This window comes from Malus sylvestris, chromosome 16 (genome assembly GCF_916048215.2).
Source record: "Malus sylvestris chromosome 16, drMalSylv7.2, whole genome shotgun sequence".
NCBI lineage: Eukaryota > Viridiplantae > Streptophyta > Magnoliopsida > Rosales > Rosaceae > Malus > Malus sylvestris.
Genome location: NC_062275.1, coordinates 1,823,899 through 1,841,634, shown reverse-complemented (window position 1 = coordinate 1,841,634; position 17,736 = coordinate 1,823,899). Strand labels below are relative to the sequence as shown.

Here is a 17,736-nt window from a genome sequence, read left to right as displayed (position 1 = left end):
GTTTCGCCTACTTCTAAGTAGGTCGACACCACAAATACAATTGATTGATACTGCTTTGTGGTGTTTTTTCTCTGCCACCTCTTTGATTTTTTTCTCACGGTAGTATCGTTATACTATTCATTACTTATGCATACGAGCGAAACCAAAAAAGATAATTGATAACTCTAATTTTTCGTATAAGTATAGCGATCCCTTTTTTTCTATGAACATATCTTATCATTTGAAAACACCAAGCTTGAAATAAATTTTGCCCCATTCGACGAGAGAAAAATGCAACAAAAAACAAATTACAAGGACGGAAAAGAAAATCGTAAAATACAACGGCTATTAGTGCAATTTAGCCATATTACAATCAATGGCCCTCTAGAGCGACTATAAATATATTTCTGACCTAGGGTTTCAACGGGGAGGGCGCAGCTTATTAGTTCATATCTTCCTTCTGCCGTTTATTTCTCCCAGCTTTCTCTCCTACCCAGCTGCTAAGTTTGAAGTTTCAGTCAATCAAAGGGCTGAGGCAAAAGGGCAGAGCAATGAATCAATGGCTCTGATTTACCTGTAGGTTTTCTACAGGACCCCCTGCCATGGAAGCCCTACAGATCAAGTCCTTCCACAGATTTCACTGTTCCGTGGGAGACGATGGCATCATAGTACGGGTTTTGTGCTTGAATCATTGGTCGGTTTGTGGGTTTGGAAATTTGGGAAACTCCCAAACCTTCCCTTCCCACCTCCTTCCCTTTTTTTCTCCTCTCACAAATCCGCCTCCAATCGCCATTACATTTCATATTTTTATATAACAAACCTTACTATATTATTCAAATTATTATTTCTCAATGTTTTCTTAACCATCGTCGATTCTTGGCATGTTTACTTATTTGGAAAGAAAACGTCATGGATTACGTCTAGAAGACTTGAAAAAAGAAAGAAATTAACTAAAAAACAGTGTACTCTACTCAATTTTAATTTATTCGACCTCCGACCTCATATCTTAAATATTTGAGGATTAATTCAAGTACATATATGAATAGTTGAGGATTTATTCAAAGATCTTTAACAAAAAAAATCATATTTTTACATATTTTCATATTAAAAAGTTAATTATAATACTATTTATTTTACTTTTTTATTTTATGTTTTCTTTTTATTGAAGTACATATATGAAGTGTTGAGGATTTTAGTCACTCAATTTTTGATACAAATATTAAACAACAAACAATACAAGGAACAAGCTCGTATTTTCTTATTCCTTAACATTTGCGAACAACCCTTTGTCCAAAACCCAATCTTCTATCATCGCCTGCGCCCTCACCGGCTGGTCCGCCGGGAGAAGATGACCTGCTCCTGAAACCATAACATGGCTCAAGCTCCCCCACTTCTGCACATACCCACCAACCTCTCCCTCCACCTTCCAAACTTTCCGGTCAGCCGCCATAAACTTCCCAATCCCCTCCCACCTCATCGTCTTCATCCACGCCTCCGACGAGACGACGCCGTCTCTCAAATCATACTGCCCCTGGTACAATAACACCTTGGTCTTCTTCAGCAGATACTCCACCATGTACTTCACGCTCTTCATCACGTCCTCGTGCAATATATCCCCCACCAGATTGCTGCACCGCTCGAAAGGCGCCGCCCCTTTCGCCCCCAACGCCGCCTTCACCGCCTCATTCCTCAGCAGTTCATCCACTAAACTCGTCTTATATCCCGCATTCTTCGTGTAGTCGTACAATGTGGCTAGCCCCGTCATCCGCTGCAGCGTATTCAACACTTTGTTTCTCGCATCCGTCGCCGCGCTCCATTTCCTCGCCGCCGTCAACCCGACCGCCACCAATTGCAGCTTCTCCAGCTCCCTCCTCTGTTTCTCATTGATCAAACCAGAGTGGAAAGCGTTGACTGCGTGAGTGTTCACCTGAATAATGGGGTCTGTGAGACCGTCTCCGATCGCGACGCCCTGCAAGTTCACAGCTTTAGACCCAGCAGGCAACCTAGCATTTTTTTGCAAAATGTAGTACCCGATCGCTGGAATATACTTCCCGGCGTAGCTCTCGCCGGTTATGTAAATGGGTCGGGTTTTGAACGACGGGTCAAGCTCAATGAACTTCGTGATCGCGGCAAAGAGGTGTTTCGCGACGGCGCCCTGGTCTCTCGGGATCTCCGCTGAGTTAGCGGCGATGCTAAATCCGGAACCGATCGGGTTGTCGAGGAAGGTCACGCCGAAGATTCTGTTCCAGGAGGCGGAATTGGGTTCCAAGGCCAGGGGATCAGAAGGGTGTTTGTGGAAATTCACGAGCCAGGGGCCGAGCTCGTAGAAGTTGCCGAGCATGGAGGAGCAGCCGGGGCCACCCTGGAGCCAGAAGAGGAGGGGGACTTTGGAAATGTCCGTTGTGAGGTTCTGAGCTTCGTAGAAAGCGTAGAAAATGGCAGAGCCGCTGGTGGAGTTGACCGGGAGGTAGCCTGATTTGGTAGGGTGGGCTTCTTTAGGGAAGAGAGGGGGGGACGATGCGGTGGCGATGCGTCGTTGAAAGAAGAAGAAGAGGAGGAGGAGGAAGAGGAGGTTGAGATGGTTTCGGGCGGTTGACTCCATTGATGATAAAAGTGGAGTGCAAGGGAGTGCAGACACCTTCCTTGACGATAAGGCTTTATAGAAATAAGGAAAGCTTGAAAGAGGCGTGTACGACTTTGCACGATACATACGACTTTGCATGATACATGTGCATTCAACGCAACAGTATTTCAAACTAATTATAAAGTTGAATTTTGTGACGAAGCAGATAAATTGTAGCTACTAATAACTAAAAGAGTTGTCGCTTTACATAAGTCAATTCTCGGCCAAGCACGCTGCTTACATACATTGCAACCTTACAAAGTCGGAAGAGGCATAAAGCGAATCTTTGGGGTTGATGTAATGATAAGAATCTTCGGAAATGTTTTTTTAGTATGTCAGGACATAGTTCGGTACAAATTTTTGGGATTGCTATAATGACAAGAAGTTTTGGACAAAATTTTTAGTATACTAAGAAAACAATTTGATACATTAAGTGTTATAATACAATTGGTTGAAATTTTTCGTGTTCGCAACTGTTTGGGCCCAAAATATCAGTTTGGGCCGAGTATATAATCATTCTCGGCCCGAAAGGCCTTGCGACATAGGTGCTATGGATCGTTCAGTACGTGGGCCTCCAAACCTAGGACGGCTAAGTCATGACGCAAGACAAGTCGAGTCCTGGTGCAATAAGGAGTCTCGGCAGGACCAATAACCCCGAAGTGAATTCGGTTCAATAAAGGACTAGGTTCACAATCATAGTGAAAATAGGATTGGTCGAGTTAGTGTTTGATTAGGAGAAGAAGTCCTAGTCCAAATAGGGTTTTAACTCGACCTTGAGGGTATCCGTTGCTATAAATAGAAGAGGTTGTACATAGTGCAAAGCCCTTCAATTCAACACAAAACTGCCCTGCGCAAACTCTCTCAACAACTTTGAGATTTTTTATTTTCTCTTTTCGCTGACACATCTTCCGTTGACATCAACAGCACTGTGAAAGTAACCGGTGATATCTTAAGTCGGCATAGATAGCTCTGTCACCGTAGAATCAATCGGTCTCGCAACATCTTCCGTTGGCATCAACAGCACTACGGCGAGGACGGTTGATTACCGATCAAAGTCTCGGTCGAGAAGGATTCCTGAATCCTTATTGGTCCAGGTCATCTCATCAGCATTCTCAGCAAAGTGAGTTGTTACAGTTATTACATTCGGCACATTGAAAGCCGAATTTGATTCGTGAACTTCGTAAGAATAGTAGCCTTGTCTTCAGGCTCGAGAATCCAAGAGGCCGAGACGTGTTCCTTTCTCGGCCGCAATCGCAAGACGCAGAAGTCAGTAACGCGACCCGACGCAACATCAACAAATTTTACTCATCGGCCGACGAGTTGGCACGCCCCACATTCACCGAAGGACGTAGTTAGCTTATAGATTACTCGGTCTACGTGCCAGGTAGGCTTAGTAGTTTTTAGGATCAACAGCAACACACCGAAAAATTTCTCGAATCTTTGAAATACAAGATGCCAAGTACATTGCATGTTTTCTTGTGACATTCATTTGCTTTGGTTTCTCAATCTCATTCCTCACCTACAAGCATTGTTGATTTTGACTCTTGTTGCCTACGCGATTTTTTTCTTTCTTGTCTTTCTCTGGGTACAACCGTACAAATACAAATGTACAATGACACAGATCATGCAAGGAAATCATCATGCTCACGTAATATTACATTCTTTGTGGATAAATATTTACATTGTACGAGTACACTACTTATGTAGGACGGTTACATCATCAAAATGACATTTCATGTCAATAAAATAAATACATGTGTAATTTTTTATTTAGATACCTCTTATTTCATCGACACAGATATCATATGTGATGATATACTCGTGTCATGAAAAATGAATTAGTTATCTAGAAGCGATGTGAATTCTAAACCTAACGTACCGGGACCCATGATCTCAGCCTCCGTAGCTTAATGAAACCGTGTCACATTGCAATTCACTTATGATGATTATTATATTCAATCAGTTGGTTTCATTCAAATTGATTAATGAACATTTAAAGTGAGATGATTGTGAATTTAGTAAATGCTTTCATGTGCACTTTTGACTCTTGAGTTTTGATTTTCTTTTTTTTATTAACTTTTGAACACGTAAGGGGGATTTTATTCATGAAATAAATTTTGTGTGGGAGGACATAAAATTTGACCAATCTAAAATTATCATCTACCAAAGCATCCTAAATAATAATAAGAAGAAAATGATTTAAAAAGAGGTATTGACCGATTTTCTCTCCGAACTTGTAAGGATTTGCCAATTACCATCCTGAATTTTAATTTTAACCAATTACATCCTGAATTTTTATAATTGGCTAATTCCCTCATGAATTTAACTTTCCCCTAAACCCTAAACTCTAAAATTCAAAGAAAAAATGAAGAAAAAAAAAACCAATATGTTGTCCAATTTATGATCACAAGGTAGAGGTGCGATGCTAAATCCGGTACTAATTTGGTTGTTGAGGAAAAGAAGGCCAAAAACTATGTTCCAAGCACCCAGGTTTGGCTCAAGCACAAAGTGTACTTGTTGATCATGATCATTGTGGGCGGCATGAAGGTTGACATGTCAAGTGTGGAGCCAAAAATAATTACAAGGCGACACGTGGATTTTTGAATAAAAATGATAAAATTACACTCGAAGCACACCGAAATTCTTACGCGCGAGTAGTGGACAATCATCCTACAATTAAGTCAAAAGTGCCCAAAATAGGTATTTATTCAAAACCTATTTCATCCATCATCTCCACCAGGTAACCCCCAAAACATTCATTTTAGATTATGTTAATTGACTAATTAATGAATTTATTACCTAATTAATCTATTAATGGCTAATTAAACTACCATTACACCTAAAAACCACACAAGAGGCCGGTCACCTTCTCTCCCAAGGGGGCTGGCCATGCCCTATATATACCACCCAATTTTCTCTAAAAAAACCTAATCCCAATTATCTTGCTGAACTTTTTAAATTCTCCAAACATTTTTCCCTCAAAATTCTAACTTTGGCATCGGAAGTTCTTCAGCCAAAACCCCTCATTCATCATGTGCGCGTGAGGCTCTTGGCCTTGACCTAAGGTATTATTTGTTTTGTAGGTGTAATTTTGTCCAAGAGTAAGGAGGAATAAATTTGCATTCACACCAATGACTGATCTCCATGAAGTTGCCAAACAAGGAGGAGCATCCCGGGCTGCCTTTGAGCCAAACAGGAAGCAGGGTTTGCGAGGGATCGCGATCGGGTGAGGCTTCGAGGCTCTGAGCTTCATAGAAGGTGTAGAAAATGGAAGAGGAAGTGGTGGAGTTGACTATGAGGAGAACGGATCCTCTCCGTAGCTAAGCAGTTAAAGGCTCCTCATCAAACAATTTAGACCGCATAAATTGAATCCAACGGTTTCTATTAATTCATTTTACTGGCCCACCACACACAACCAACAATCCTGATTTGACTTGCACATCAATCAATGATCCTAATTATTTGATGAAGAGGCTCCGGCTGCTTAGCTCCGGAGAGGATCCGTTCTCAGAGAAGTAGCCTGATTTAGTGCGGTGAGCTCGTTTAGGAATTAATGGAGGTTGGTGGTAAAAGTGGGGCATGAATTCGACAAAGGGAAGATAGGGGGAAAAGTTGAAAGAACAGAAAGGCAGAAATGGAAAGGAGGAGAATAAGGTTCAAAAGGAGTTTGAATGCCGTTCACGTTACGTAAAAAAGTTAAAACACGTGTTGATAAATAACTGATTTCAAACATCGTTACCTTTGCTTTTCTGTTTTATGTAAAGGTAGAAGATTTTAAACCTAAACACAAAATTTATTGTGCAAAAATAAACACTTTTAAGCAACAAACAATTTAAGGAACAATTTCGTATTTTCTTATTCCTTAACATTTGCGAACATCCCCTTGTTCAAAACCCAATCTTCTATCATCGCCTGCGCCCTCACCGGCTGGTCCGCCGGCAAAAGATGACCTGCTCCTGAAACCATAACATGGCTCAAGCTCCCCCACTTTTGCACATACCCACCAACCTCTCCCTCCACCTTCCAAACTTTCCGGTCAGCCGCCATAAACTTCCCAATCCCCTCCCACCTCATCGTCTTCATCCACGCCTCCGACGAGACGACGCCGTCTCTCAAATCATACTGCCCCTGGTACAGTAACACCTTGGTCTTCTTCAGCAGATACTCCACCATGTACTTCACGCTCTTCATCACGTCCTCGTTCAATACATCCCCCACCAGATTGCTGCACCGCTCGAAAGGCGCCGCCCCTTTAGCCCCCAACGCCGCCTTCACCGCCTCGTTCCTCAGCAATTCATCCACCAAACTCGTCTTATAATCCGCATTCTTCGTGTAATCGTACAATGTGGCTAGCCCCGTCATCTGCTGCAGCGTATTCAACACCTTGTTTCTCGCATCCGTCGCCGCGCTCCAATTCCTCGCCGTCGTCAACCCGACCGCCACCAATTGCAGCTTCTCCAGCTCCCTCCTCTGTTTCTCATTGATCAAACCAGAGTAGAAAGCGTTGACGGCGTGAGTGTTCACCTGAATTATGGGGTCTGTGAGACCGTCTCCGATCGCAACGCCCTGCAAGTTCACAGCTTTAGACCCAGCGGGCAACCCAGCATTTTTTTCCAAAATGTAGTACCCGATCGCTGGAATATACTTCCCGGCGAAGCTCTCGCCGGTTATGTAAATGGGTCGGGTTTTGAACGACGGGTCAAGCTCAATGAACTTCGTGATCGCGGCAAAGAGGTGTTTCGCGACGGCGCCCTGGTCTCTCGGGATCTCCGCTGAGTTAGCGGCGATGCTAAATCCAGTGCCGATGGGGTTGTCGAGGAAGGTCACTCCGAAGATTCTGTTCCAGGAGGCGGAATTGGGTTCCAAGGCCAGGGGATCAGAAGGGTGTTTGTGGAAATTCACGCGCCAGGGGCCGAGCTCGTAGAAGTTGCCGAGCATGGAGGAGCAGCCGGGGCCGCCCTGGAGCCAGAAGAGGAGGGGGACTTTGGACATGTCCGTTGTGAGGTTCTGAGCTTCGTAGAAAGCGTAGAAAATGGCAGAGCCACTGGTGGAGTTGACCGGGAGGTAGCCTGATCTGGTGGGGTGGGCTTCTTTGGGGAAGAGAGGGAGGGACGATGAGGTGGCGACGCGTCGTTGAAAGAAGAAGAGGAGGAGGAGGAGGAGGAAGAGGAGGTTGAGATGGTTTCGGGCGGTTGACTCCATTGATGATAAAAGTGGAGTGCAAGGGAGTGCAGACACCTTTGACGATAAGGCTTTACCAATAGGGAAATAGACGTATACGACTTTGCATGATACATGTGATTTTGACTGCAACGGTATTTTAAACTAATTATAAAACTAATTATAAAATTGTGTTAAAAAGTTGAATTTTGTGATGATGCGGATAAATTTTAAAGAGTTGTCGCTTTATATAAGTCAATTCTCGGCCAAGCGTGCTTGCTTACATACATTGCACCCTTACAAAGTGTGGAAGAGTTGTAAAGCAAAATCTTTGGGGTTGATGTAATGATAAGAATCTTTGGAGATGTTTTTTTCAGTATGTCAGGACATGGTTCGGTATTTTTAAGTGGTGCAAATTTTAGGAGTTGTTATAATCACAAGAAGTTTTGAAGAAAATTTCTAGTATGCTAAGAAAATAACTTTAAATGTCATAATACAATTAGTTGAAATTTTTTCAATTTGCGACACACCGAAAATTTCTCCAATCTTTGAAATACAAGATGCCAAATAAATTGCATGTTTTCTTGCGACATTCATTTGCTTTGGCTTTCTCAATCTCACCCACCTCACCTCCAAGCATTGTTGCCTACGCGATTTATTTCTTTCTTGTCTTTCTCTGGGTACAACCGTACAATACAAATGCACAAAGACACAGATCATGCAAGGAAATCATCATGCTCACGTAATATTACATTCTTTGTGGATAAATATTTACGTTGTACGAGTACACTACTTATGTGGGACGGTTACATCATCAAAGTAACGTTCCATGTCAATAAAATAAATACATGTGTAATTTTTTATTTAAATATCTCTTATTTCATCAACACGGTTGTTAAATGTGATAATATACTCGTGCCATGAAAAAAGAATTAGTTATCTAGAAGCGTTGTGAATTCTAAACCTAAGGTACCGGGACCCATCATTGCAGCCTCCGTAGCTTAATGAAACGGTGTCACATTTCAATTCACTTATGATGATTATTGTGTTCAATCAGTTGGGTTTCATTATTTCAAGTGAGATGATTGTGAAGTTAGTTAATGCCTTCATGTGCACTTTTGACTCTTGAGTTTGATTTTGATTTTTTATAAACTTTGACCATACAAGGGGGATTTTATTCATGAAATAAATTTTGTGTGGGAGGACATAAAATTTGACCAATCTAAAATTATCATCTAACAAAACATCCTAAATAATAATAAGAAGAAAAGGATTTAAAAAGAGGTATTGACCGATTTTCTCCTCGAACTTTTAAGGAGTTGCCAATTACCATCCTGAATTTTTATAATGAACAAATTTCCTTCTGAACTTTAATTCTTATTCAATAGGTAGTACGCAATTGTTGGCACATACTTGTCAGCCTGACTTTCACGCGTTATGTAAAGCGGGTGAGACCTCAACAATTCAGTGTCAAGTTCGATAAACTTGGTGTTAGCAAGGTAGAGGTGCGATGCTAAATTCGGAACTAATTGGGTTGTCGAGGAAAATAAGGCCGAAAACTCTGTTCCAAGCACCCGGGTTTGACTCAAGCACAAAGTGTACTTGTTGATCATGATCATCGTGGCCGGCATGAAGGTTGTCATGCCAAGGACCGATCTCCATGAAGTTACCGAACAAGGAGGAGCATCCCAGGCTGCCTCGGAGCCAAACAAGAAGCAAGGTTTGCGAGGGATCGCGATCGAGTGAGGCTTCGAGGCTTTGAGCTTCATAGAAGGTGTAGAAAATGGAAGAGGAAGTGGTGGAGTTGACTATGAGGATAATGGATCCTCTCGGGAACTTCCTCATCAAACAATCTGGGCCGCATAAATTAAATACAACAGTTTATATTAATTCATTTTACTGGTCCACCACACAATCGATGATCCTGATTTGACTTGCACATCAATTAGCGGTCCAGATTGTTTGAAGAGAAGGCTCCAACTCCTTAGCTCCGGAGAGGATTCGTTCTCAAAGAAGTAGCCTAATTTAGGGCTGGTTTGGTATTGTTGTGCTTTGAAAAAAAACTGCTATGAGAATAAGCGGCTGTGAAATAAATCAGCAAAGTGTTTGGTAAACTTTTTTGTAAAAGTGCTTTTGGAAAAAAAAGCAGTCTGATAGTGGATCTTTTCATTAAAGGAGTACTGTAGCTTCGTGTGCTTTGAAAAAAAAGTCAGTTTTCCAAAGCTACAAATAGCAGCTTCAGCTTTTTCTCACAACAGCTTCCAAAATAAGCCATTTTTTTCAGTTTACCAAACACCTAAAACCCTCACAGCTTTTTTTCATGGGTGTTTTTTTTTAAGCACCTCATTTCCAAACCACCCTTAGGGCTGGTTTGGTATTGCTGTGCTTTGAAAAAAAGCTGTTGTGAGAATAAGCGGCTGTGCTGTGAGAATAAGCGGCTGTGAAATAAATCAGCAGAGTGTTTGGTAAACTTTTTTGTAAAAGTACTTTTGAAAAAAAAAAGCAGTCTGATAGTGGGTCTTTTCATTAAAGGAGCACTGTAGTTCTGTGTGCTTTGAAAAAAAGCTAGTTTTCCAAAGCTACAAATTGCAGCTTCAGCTTTTTCCTTTGATTTCAGCTTATTCTCACAGCAGCTTCCAAAATAAGCCCTTTTTTTTAAGTTTACCAAACACCAAAAACACTCCCAGCTTTTTTTCATATGAGCTTTTTTTAAAATCACCTCAACCCCAAACTGGGGCTTAATGCGGTGAGCTTGTTTAGGAATTAATGGAGGTTGGTGGTACAGTGGGGCATGAATTTGACCAAGGGAAGATAAAGGGAAAGTTGAAAGAACAGAAAGGCAAAAAGGAGAGGAGGAGAATGAGGTTGAAGAGGAGTTTGAAGGTGGTTATAAAAGTTAAAACATGTGTTGATAAATAACTCACCGGCTTTTTTAAAAGAAATTAATCAATTAATTATGTTAATCGTATCTTTGACCTGATTAAAATACTTTGATATTCTGATTTGGAAAGGCCTAAAAGCATAGTCAAAGCTATAACTTTTTTTAAGTCAACTAAAATCAAACCTATAAATTTATATGAATTGAACTCACCGTCCATCCATTGGAACAAAAAAAAAAAAAAAAAACCCTCACCGTCCGTCCAACTACTTTCTACTTTAAAAAAAAAAATATTTTTTAACGTGTCTTTCTTAAAAAAAAAAAAAAAAGTTATTTGGGCCCAGCCGGGTTCCAAACGGGTCAAACTCTTTAACAACATGTGGTGCCGGCCCAAGTTGCTTAATACTTCGGCCATTTTGCAACCTCTGCATGTTCCACCGACGCCGGAAAAGTGAAGGGCACACCACGTGTTTGATCAAATGTGTGGCTGAAATTTGCAAAAGTTTTGGCTTTCAGGTACTCAAATTCTAGTCGCAAATCACGATGAATCTGTACAATGGCTGCAAAGAGATTCTGAAGATTCAGAAGTTCCGGAGATTGGTGTCGTATGCCGGATTCTACTGCTTCACAGCAGTCCTGACCTACGCCTACACAAGCAATACGTGAGTCGCTTTACAACCTACCTCGAACGCGTATCAAATGGGAAAACAAATATATCTGGGTTGTGAAGTTCCTGTTGTTCTTAACTGTTCTCATCAATGGTTTTTGTATTTGGTGTTGCAGAACTCGAGCTGGGTTTTCGAGAGCTGACCAGTTCTATGCTTCTTACCCAGCTGGAACGGAGCTCTTGACGGACACGGCAAAGGTTTGTGAGAGAACTCAAATTATTTGAATGCAAAAGGTTTTAGCTTTCAATGTGTTGGAAACTCCTCTAAGGAGATTCGATTCGAGTAGTTTAGAATATCGTCTTACGAAAATAATTATGTGTTTGATTTGGTTTGTATTGGTTTGTTGGTCAGTTGTATAAAGCTGCGCTTGGTAACTGTTTCGAAAACGAAGAATGGGGTCCGATTGAGTATTGCATCATGGCCAAACACTTTGAGCGACAGGGGAAAGGACCCTATGCTTATCATGCCGTAAGTCACTCGTTTCTACTTGAAGTTGAATTTCTAATTACATTTTCATAATTCTGGTTTTCTTGTGAGAATTGCTATGTTGATCGGTGTTTTGATGCTTCTGGATTCAAAAATTCTCATTTTTACAAGGCAGAAAAGCATTCTCATTCGTCATTTTATCAAAACTGTGTTGCGTCGAATGTTTTCAGAAAAATAACCTTCAACCCCTACCCGGAGGGGTGAATATCTGCTTTGTTCCCCCACCCCAAAAGAATGGCTGTAGGAGTTGTTAGTAGGTGTATCAGCGAGCTCAGCTCTGAAGAGACTTTTGGTCTTATGCAAGCATTAACAAGCTCCATTATATGCCTGCTAAACTGCTTCCTTCACCCTCCTCTTCGTTGTTAACTTCGGGGTAGAGTTCATTTTTTATGTCGATTGATCTGTTTTGTGAACGATCCTCAACATTCTCAAGCAGCGGCTATGATTTTTTTTTAGCTCAAATACGATGCCCCAGATTTTACTTCAACAAGTCCATGGATAACTGTTGCATAGAATGAAATCGAGTTCAGAGTGCTTTTTAACTTATGCGTTTTGTGCACATGTTTGCAGCATTACATGGCGCACCTCCTATCTCACGGACAGCTCGATGGAAGTGGGTAGAAGTAGAGATGGTTGCCGGATGATGAGTAGAACATGTCGTACCATATCTCTACGAAACTTGAAGCCGCTCGTGCTGATAGTTTATGTAAATACAGTCCAATCATAAAGATGTGAGGATTAAATAGCAGATGAATCCGCGATGTCAGAACTTGCTTTGATCCTTTTTTTTTTTTTTTGATCTATTGCTTAAGGTTGTAATGTAACTACCTATTGTGGGTTGTCAAATGAAGCGTTTTTTCAGAATAAATCCGTTTTTGTGCTTCCCTAATCACGGTTAAAACTTTCTGGCATACAGCACGAGTTTGAATTTCTGGGAATCAAAATGTTTTTGTCCTTATTTTGTCCTTATTATTAAAAATGTGGTTTTTAATGATAAGGACAAAATAAAAGGTAAAGTAAATTGTACCAGAATTAACTTTTTAGTGTAAAAATGTGGTTTTTCGTTAAAGTGAACAGTACCTAGAGCTTTTCGTCAAGGAAAAACCATATGAAGCAACAAGTAAATCCGCATACATTTTTATTGATATACAGTTACAGAAACAACCGAAACACAATCTAATTTCAAAGTTCTCTCGTTATCATTTACAAAAAGCACGAGCCCTACTTGATCCACATCCAACGATGTAAAAGGAGTTAAGAACGTTCACCATTTTGACGATCTACATTTCGCAGATAAACTACTTCCATCGAAGTAGGACTCGAACGTCTTCATAACTTCCTCGTATGCTGGCCTCTTGTAGTCGACTGCCTGTATTCAGCAGACAACCCGTTTTTTATCATGTCCGTGAAACATATTCATGAAACTAATTAAGTACAAGGATAGTTTTTTCGGCGCACCTGCTCGATGACTTCTTCAGGGCTAGCCCATTTCCACTCTGCAAATTCCGGATCAGCTGCTCCATTAGCTAAGTTGATCTCGCTCTCACTTTTTGTGAATCTCATAAGAAACCTGTCAATTGCCCAAGTTCGTCATTAGGAAGTAAAACTTGTGCATCCTTATGCCATCCATTCAAATACTCATGCATACGGATTTATAGCAGCAATGAAGCACATTCTAACAACTGAAAGATTACATCATGCAAGTTCATATTTTAACCGAGAGAGGAGCATGACGACTGAACATTTACATGGTTAGCAAACTCAATATCGAAATTCACCAGTTGTAACACTAATACAAAGGTATTTCATGTGCCAGAGTCGCTACTACACATGCCGAGTATTCATAGGAACACATGTTACATTAACAAACATCTGCAGTAATTTAATATCAAAATGTATGTTGACAGATACATAAGAATGCCAACAATACACATCTGGTGACTAATGAGGAAATAATCCTAGTACATCAAACACATTCTAATAGAAGTTTTGGCAGACAAGTTGCAAGCTTAAGAAGGCAGGACTTAAGATTCATGTTGTTTTTAACTCATGAAGTGTGTGCATGTGAAGGAATAAGGACATGCCATTTTTGTGCCAAGCTTAAGAAGGCAGGACTTGAGATTCATGTTTTTTTAACTCATGAAGTTTGTGCATGTGAAGGAATAAGGACATGCCATTTTTGTGCTTGCCCATGCCATTCACCTCCCCATAGACGATTAACTTTGGTCTTCACGGCAGGTGGAAAATCATATGTCAACCAATTCGGAACCTGTCATGAGTTTGCAAAATTTACTTCAGCTGCTCCCTCAGCAATCAGCTTAGTTATGAAACTCAGGATGCAACATAATTTGACTGTAACTTAAAGATTTGAACTCCGTCTAACAATTACTTAGAAGTTCAGAACAGAGGAAAAAATGGGATTATAGATATTGCTTCATGAATAATGCACATATGCTGTGAGTATCATGATGGTATGGAGTTTTTCCAGTGTTCTATATACAAACCTCAGCAATGATTTCAGCAGACTCTATCCCGGTTTCTTCTCGTAGTTCCCTAATAGCCGCAGTTTTTGGTTCTTCGCCATCTTCAATGCCCCCCTGAGATTTAGTATCCGAAAAACAAAAACGAAAAATTATGCAACTAAGGTTAACCAAAGTAATTCGACAAAACAGAAGAAGTCGATAGTAAGCACACAGAAGGTTCAACCATTACAGTGATTGGCGGAAAATCTGTACTCCCAAAGAGGCTTTACTGTGTTGGATTTACCACTAAGGCTTTCTACCCTGAGCTATAAGGAACATTATGCAGATAGTAGGCAAAAAACTTAATCCTGTACATAGGGCCCGTTTGGAGATGCTTTTATCGGAAGCACTTATGCTCATAAGCTGTTTCAGCAAAAGCACGTTTGCTAGAAACACAACATAAACTTTTAGAAATCCTAGAAAACACACGTGTTTCCAAAAGTATTTTAACTTTTTACGCCAAACGTTGTTAAAAGTGCTTTTGATTGTCTGAAAGTGTTTTTGACCTCACTAGAGCCCCTAAATGTGATTAAAGCAGCCTCCTTTTCAAGTTTCAACATTGTATATGATTCATGAATCTCTATTTGCAACTTTTAAAAAGTGGGTTAATACCTGAGGCATCTGCCATGCACCCGGAACATTCAATCTTGATCCAACGAAAACCTGCAATAAAATCTCCTACAGTTTCAATTTCTTCCCCTCAAATATATACAGACACTTAACAAATACAAGTATACAACCAACCCAAGTTAGTTCCCAGTGAAAAAAAAAACAAAAATCACATCTAAAACGACATTCTAAACTACTCCAATCTACGAGGGTGATTCGAACTTATGTAAAACAGAGCACTGATCAACCGGCCTAACTCACATATGCAAGTACAACCGATTCGATTTACTGGGTTTTGTCAGAGTTAACATGATAACAAATTAGATTTTATCTAACCCATAAACATCCAAGACCCCCCCCCCCACCCCCAACAAAAAAAAAAGTCGGAAGAATAATTAAGTTAAGTAAAGAGATTAAGAAGATAAAAGAAGATTTGGGTACCAGATTATCGGAGTTAATGAGGCAAACGCCAACGTTGGGACGGTAACCAGGCGGCAGATCCTCCATTTTTCTCTGCTTCTTCTTCTTCCTCCTAATCAGAAATCCAATCCCAAGTAATTAAAAAAAGTGGGAGTTTGGGTTTGTGGGACAAAATGGTGACTCACTTCCCCCACTCTTTATCCTGCGCACCCTCTCTCTCTCTCTCTCCACCCAGGTAAGCTTCGTCCCCATCAAGCGTACTCTTCCAGGTCGGGGAAGGATGCTGTGCAACTCCCCTCACTTTCTTGCCATGATCCCTGTCTCATAGGTAGACACGTGACCTTATCTTTCGTCTGTTTCTCAGAAAAGTATCCTCGCCTGAGAATCCGGACTATGCCGTAATCATGATCGTTTATCATACATCGTGCGATAAAAAATGATTTAAAATTTAAAATTAAATATATATAGTACCTAACGAAAACTGAATGCACGATGAACGGTCATGATCACGAAATTTCCTGAACCCCCAGAAAAATGACATGACGAGGATCCTTTTCCATGTTTCTCATGAGATCTTAAAGTCTTAAAAAGAAAATTACCAAAATTTGTCAACTTACCTAGAGTTTACATATATTGACATGCAACCTAATATTTTATGTATGCTAATTGTGACAATTTATGAAAACTTGTCAACCGATTTATGGTTCACATATGTTCATAGGCGACTTAATATTTTATGTGCGGTAAGTTGTGACGATTAATGAAAATTTGTCAACCTACTTAGACGGGAAAGGATCATCGCCGGATCTTTTTCATGGGGATACTAGGGATATCGCAATCGTGTTCGTTCATCATATATTGTACGATCATAAATCATTTAAAATTTAAAATTAAATATAAATAGTACCTAACGAAAATTGATCGCACGATGTACGATGAACGATCATGATCACAAATCCCCCGGATCCCCAGAAAAAGGACCTGGCATAAATCCTTTTCCATATTTCTCATGAGATCGTTAAAAGTCTTAAAAAAAATTACGGAAATTTGTCAACTTACCTAGAGTTTACATTTATTGACAAGCAATCTAATATTTTATGTACGCTAATTGTGACGAATTATGAAAATTTGTCAACCGATTTATAGTTCACATATGCTGACAGGCGACTTAATATTTTATGTGCGGTAAGTTGTGACGATTAATGAAAATTTGTCAACCTACTTAGAGGGAAAAGGATCCTTGCCGGATCCTTTTCCTGGAGATACTAGGGATCCAACAATCGTATATATTCATCGTATATCGTGCGGTCAGAAATCATTTAAAATTTAAAATTTAAAATTCAAATATAAATAGTACATAATAAAAACTGATCACACAATGTACGATAAATGGATACGAATACGAGATTTCTTTTCCTACTTAGAGTTCACATATGTTAGGCAATTAAATATTTTATGTGCGCTAACCTGTGACGATTTATGAAAATTTGTCAACCTTCCTATCGTTCAGAGTCTAATATTTTACATGCGCTAAACATGATAGGGATTGAGGGCGCACACATAGGAACATGCCTTTGGAGGGCGAAAGTGGCGCATGATGCCGATGCCTTCTGAAAGTCAATGAGCGAACATGCGGGTAGGAAAAGAAAATTGTAGAAAGGAGGGGCAGCTGTAAAAGACAAAAAGCCAACATAAAGTAGTGGCCGAGGAAGGGCGTTGACTTTCAGTAGCTGCAGGAAGTCCATCTCTCCTTTAAATATTCATCGAATCATCATCATTACATTTTTATCTTAGTTTATTCTCGACCGATATGTACGAGATTGACTTACCTGAAATATGTTCACTGTATATGATATTTCGTTTAAATAAAATAATAATGTGTAAGTTTCTCGACAAATGACATTGCATTATTGGATTGAAACGTCATGCGACAATGAACATGTTTCATACAATTTAATCTTGATTTGTATATATAGTAATAAACTTGGGCTCGACCAAAAAAAAAAAACAAAAATGAACTCAGGTAAGACGAGTTTACTGTCATTATGAGATACTAATACAATGATGGATTTGGATCCTTGCCAGATCCCCTTTATGGGGATCTTAGGGATTAAAGCACGTGCACCGTTGATAAAAAATCGTACGGCCACAATTTTTTCCTTTTTTTATATTTTTCACGCAAAATGAGGCCACTTTACTTTATAAAAAATAAAAAACATTTAATTGGAGGCGCATGATTTTTTATCAACGGTTCACGTGCGTTGATCCCTAGAATCCCCGAGGAAGGGATCCGACGAGGATCCAACAATGATCTATAAGACTATTTTCATGTGGCCTTGTATAAGTGACAATTATAACGCCATATGACCTTAATAAGTGACCTGAGATTTC

At 40.1% G+C, this 17,736-nt stretch overlaps 3 protein-coding genes across 6 annotated transcripts; 1 reads left to right on the top strand and 2 right to left on the bottom strand.

Moving 5' to 3' along the window:
- Positions 1-1,075: 1,075 nt before the first annotated feature.
- LOC126607727 (serine carboxypeptidase-like 50) lies at positions 1,076-7,856 on the bottom strand. Of its 4 annotated transcripts, none has more exons than XM_050275451.1 (2): positions 7,203-7,856; positions 1,076-1,982 (listed from the first exon to the last, which is right to left on the bottom strand). In XM_050275451.1, the coding sequence occupies exons 1-2, from the start codon at positions 7,802-7,804 to the stop codon at positions 1,238-1,240; spliced, it is 1,347 nt and encodes a 448-aa protein (XP_050131408.1). In that variant the 5' UTR covers positions 7,805-7,856; the 3' UTR covers positions 1,076-1,237. The 4 variants fall into 4 exon arrangements, with proteins under 4 accessions (XP_050131408.1, XP_050131406.1, XP_050131407.1 ...); XM_050275449.1 differs by having other exon boundaries at positions 1,076-1,906; positions 7,127-7,855; XM_050275450.1 differs by having other exon boundaries at positions 1,076-2,446; positions 7,667-7,854.
- A 3,142-nt stretch (positions 7,857-10,998) lies between these two features.
- Positions 10,999-12,662, top strand: LOC126606550 (uncharacterized). The gene is made up of 4 exons (XM_050273948.1): positions 10,999-11,302; positions 11,424-11,505; positions 11,660-11,776; positions 12,365-12,662. Exons 1-4 carry the CDS (start codon positions 11,184-11,186, stop codon positions 12,413-12,415), a joined length of 369 nt encoding a protein of 122 aa, XP_050129905.1. The 5' UTR covers positions 10,999-11,183; the 3' UTR covers positions 12,416-12,662.
- A 241-nt stretch (positions 12,663-12,903) lies between these two features.
- Positions 12,904-15,619, bottom strand: LOC126606233 (nudix hydrolase 25-like). Its single transcript, XM_050273589.1, has 6 exons — positions 15,367-15,619; positions 14,929-14,979; positions 14,299-14,391; positions 13,969-14,063; positions 13,253-13,364; positions 12,904-13,163 (listed from the first exon to the last, which is right to left on the bottom strand). Exons 1-6 carry the CDS (start codon positions 15,430-15,432, stop codon positions 13,059-13,061), a joined length of 522 nt encoding a protein of 173 aa, XP_050129546.1. The 5' UTR covers positions 15,433-15,619; the 3' UTR covers positions 12,904-13,058.
- Between the last annotated feature and the right edge of the window lie 2,117 nt (positions 15,620-17,736).

Excerpts from the sequence above, each read along its gene's own strand:
- LOC126607727 (XM_050275451.1), bottom strand. The coding sequence starts at position 7,804 with ATGGAGTCAACCGCCCGAAACCATCTCAACCTCCTCTTCCTCCTCCTC. Across the intron at positions 1,983-7,202 it reads ATTTTGGAAAAAAATGCTGG|GTTGCCTGCTGGGTCTAAAG; the intron begins GTTGCCCGCTGG and ends AAAAAATGCTAG.
- LOC126606233 (XM_050273589.1), bottom strand. The coding sequence starts at position 15,432 with ATGGAGGATCTGCCGCCTGGTTACCGTCCCAACGTTGGCGTTTGCCTC. Across the intron at positions 14,980-15,366 it reads TCATTAACTCCGATAATCTG|GTTTTCGTTGGATCAAGATT; the intron begins GTACCCAAATCT and ends ATTTTATTGCAG. Across the intron at positions 13,164-13,252 it reads CTGAAGAAGTCATCGAGCAG|GCAGTCGACTACAAGAGGCC; the intron begins GTGCGCCGAAAA and ends TGCTGAATACAG.
- LOC126606550 (XM_050273948.1), top strand. The coding sequence starts at position 11,184 with ATGAATCTGTACAATGGCTGCAAAGAGATTCTGAAGATTCAGAAGTTC. Across the intron at positions 11,303-11,423 it reads TACGCCTACACAAGCAATAC|AACTCGAGCTGGGTTTTCGA; the intron begins GTGAGTCGCTTT and ends TTGGTGTTGCAG. Across the intron at positions 11,777-12,364 it reads GACCCTATGCTTATCATGCC|CATTACATGGCGCACCTCCT; the intron begins GTAAGTCACTCG and ends ACATGTTTGCAG.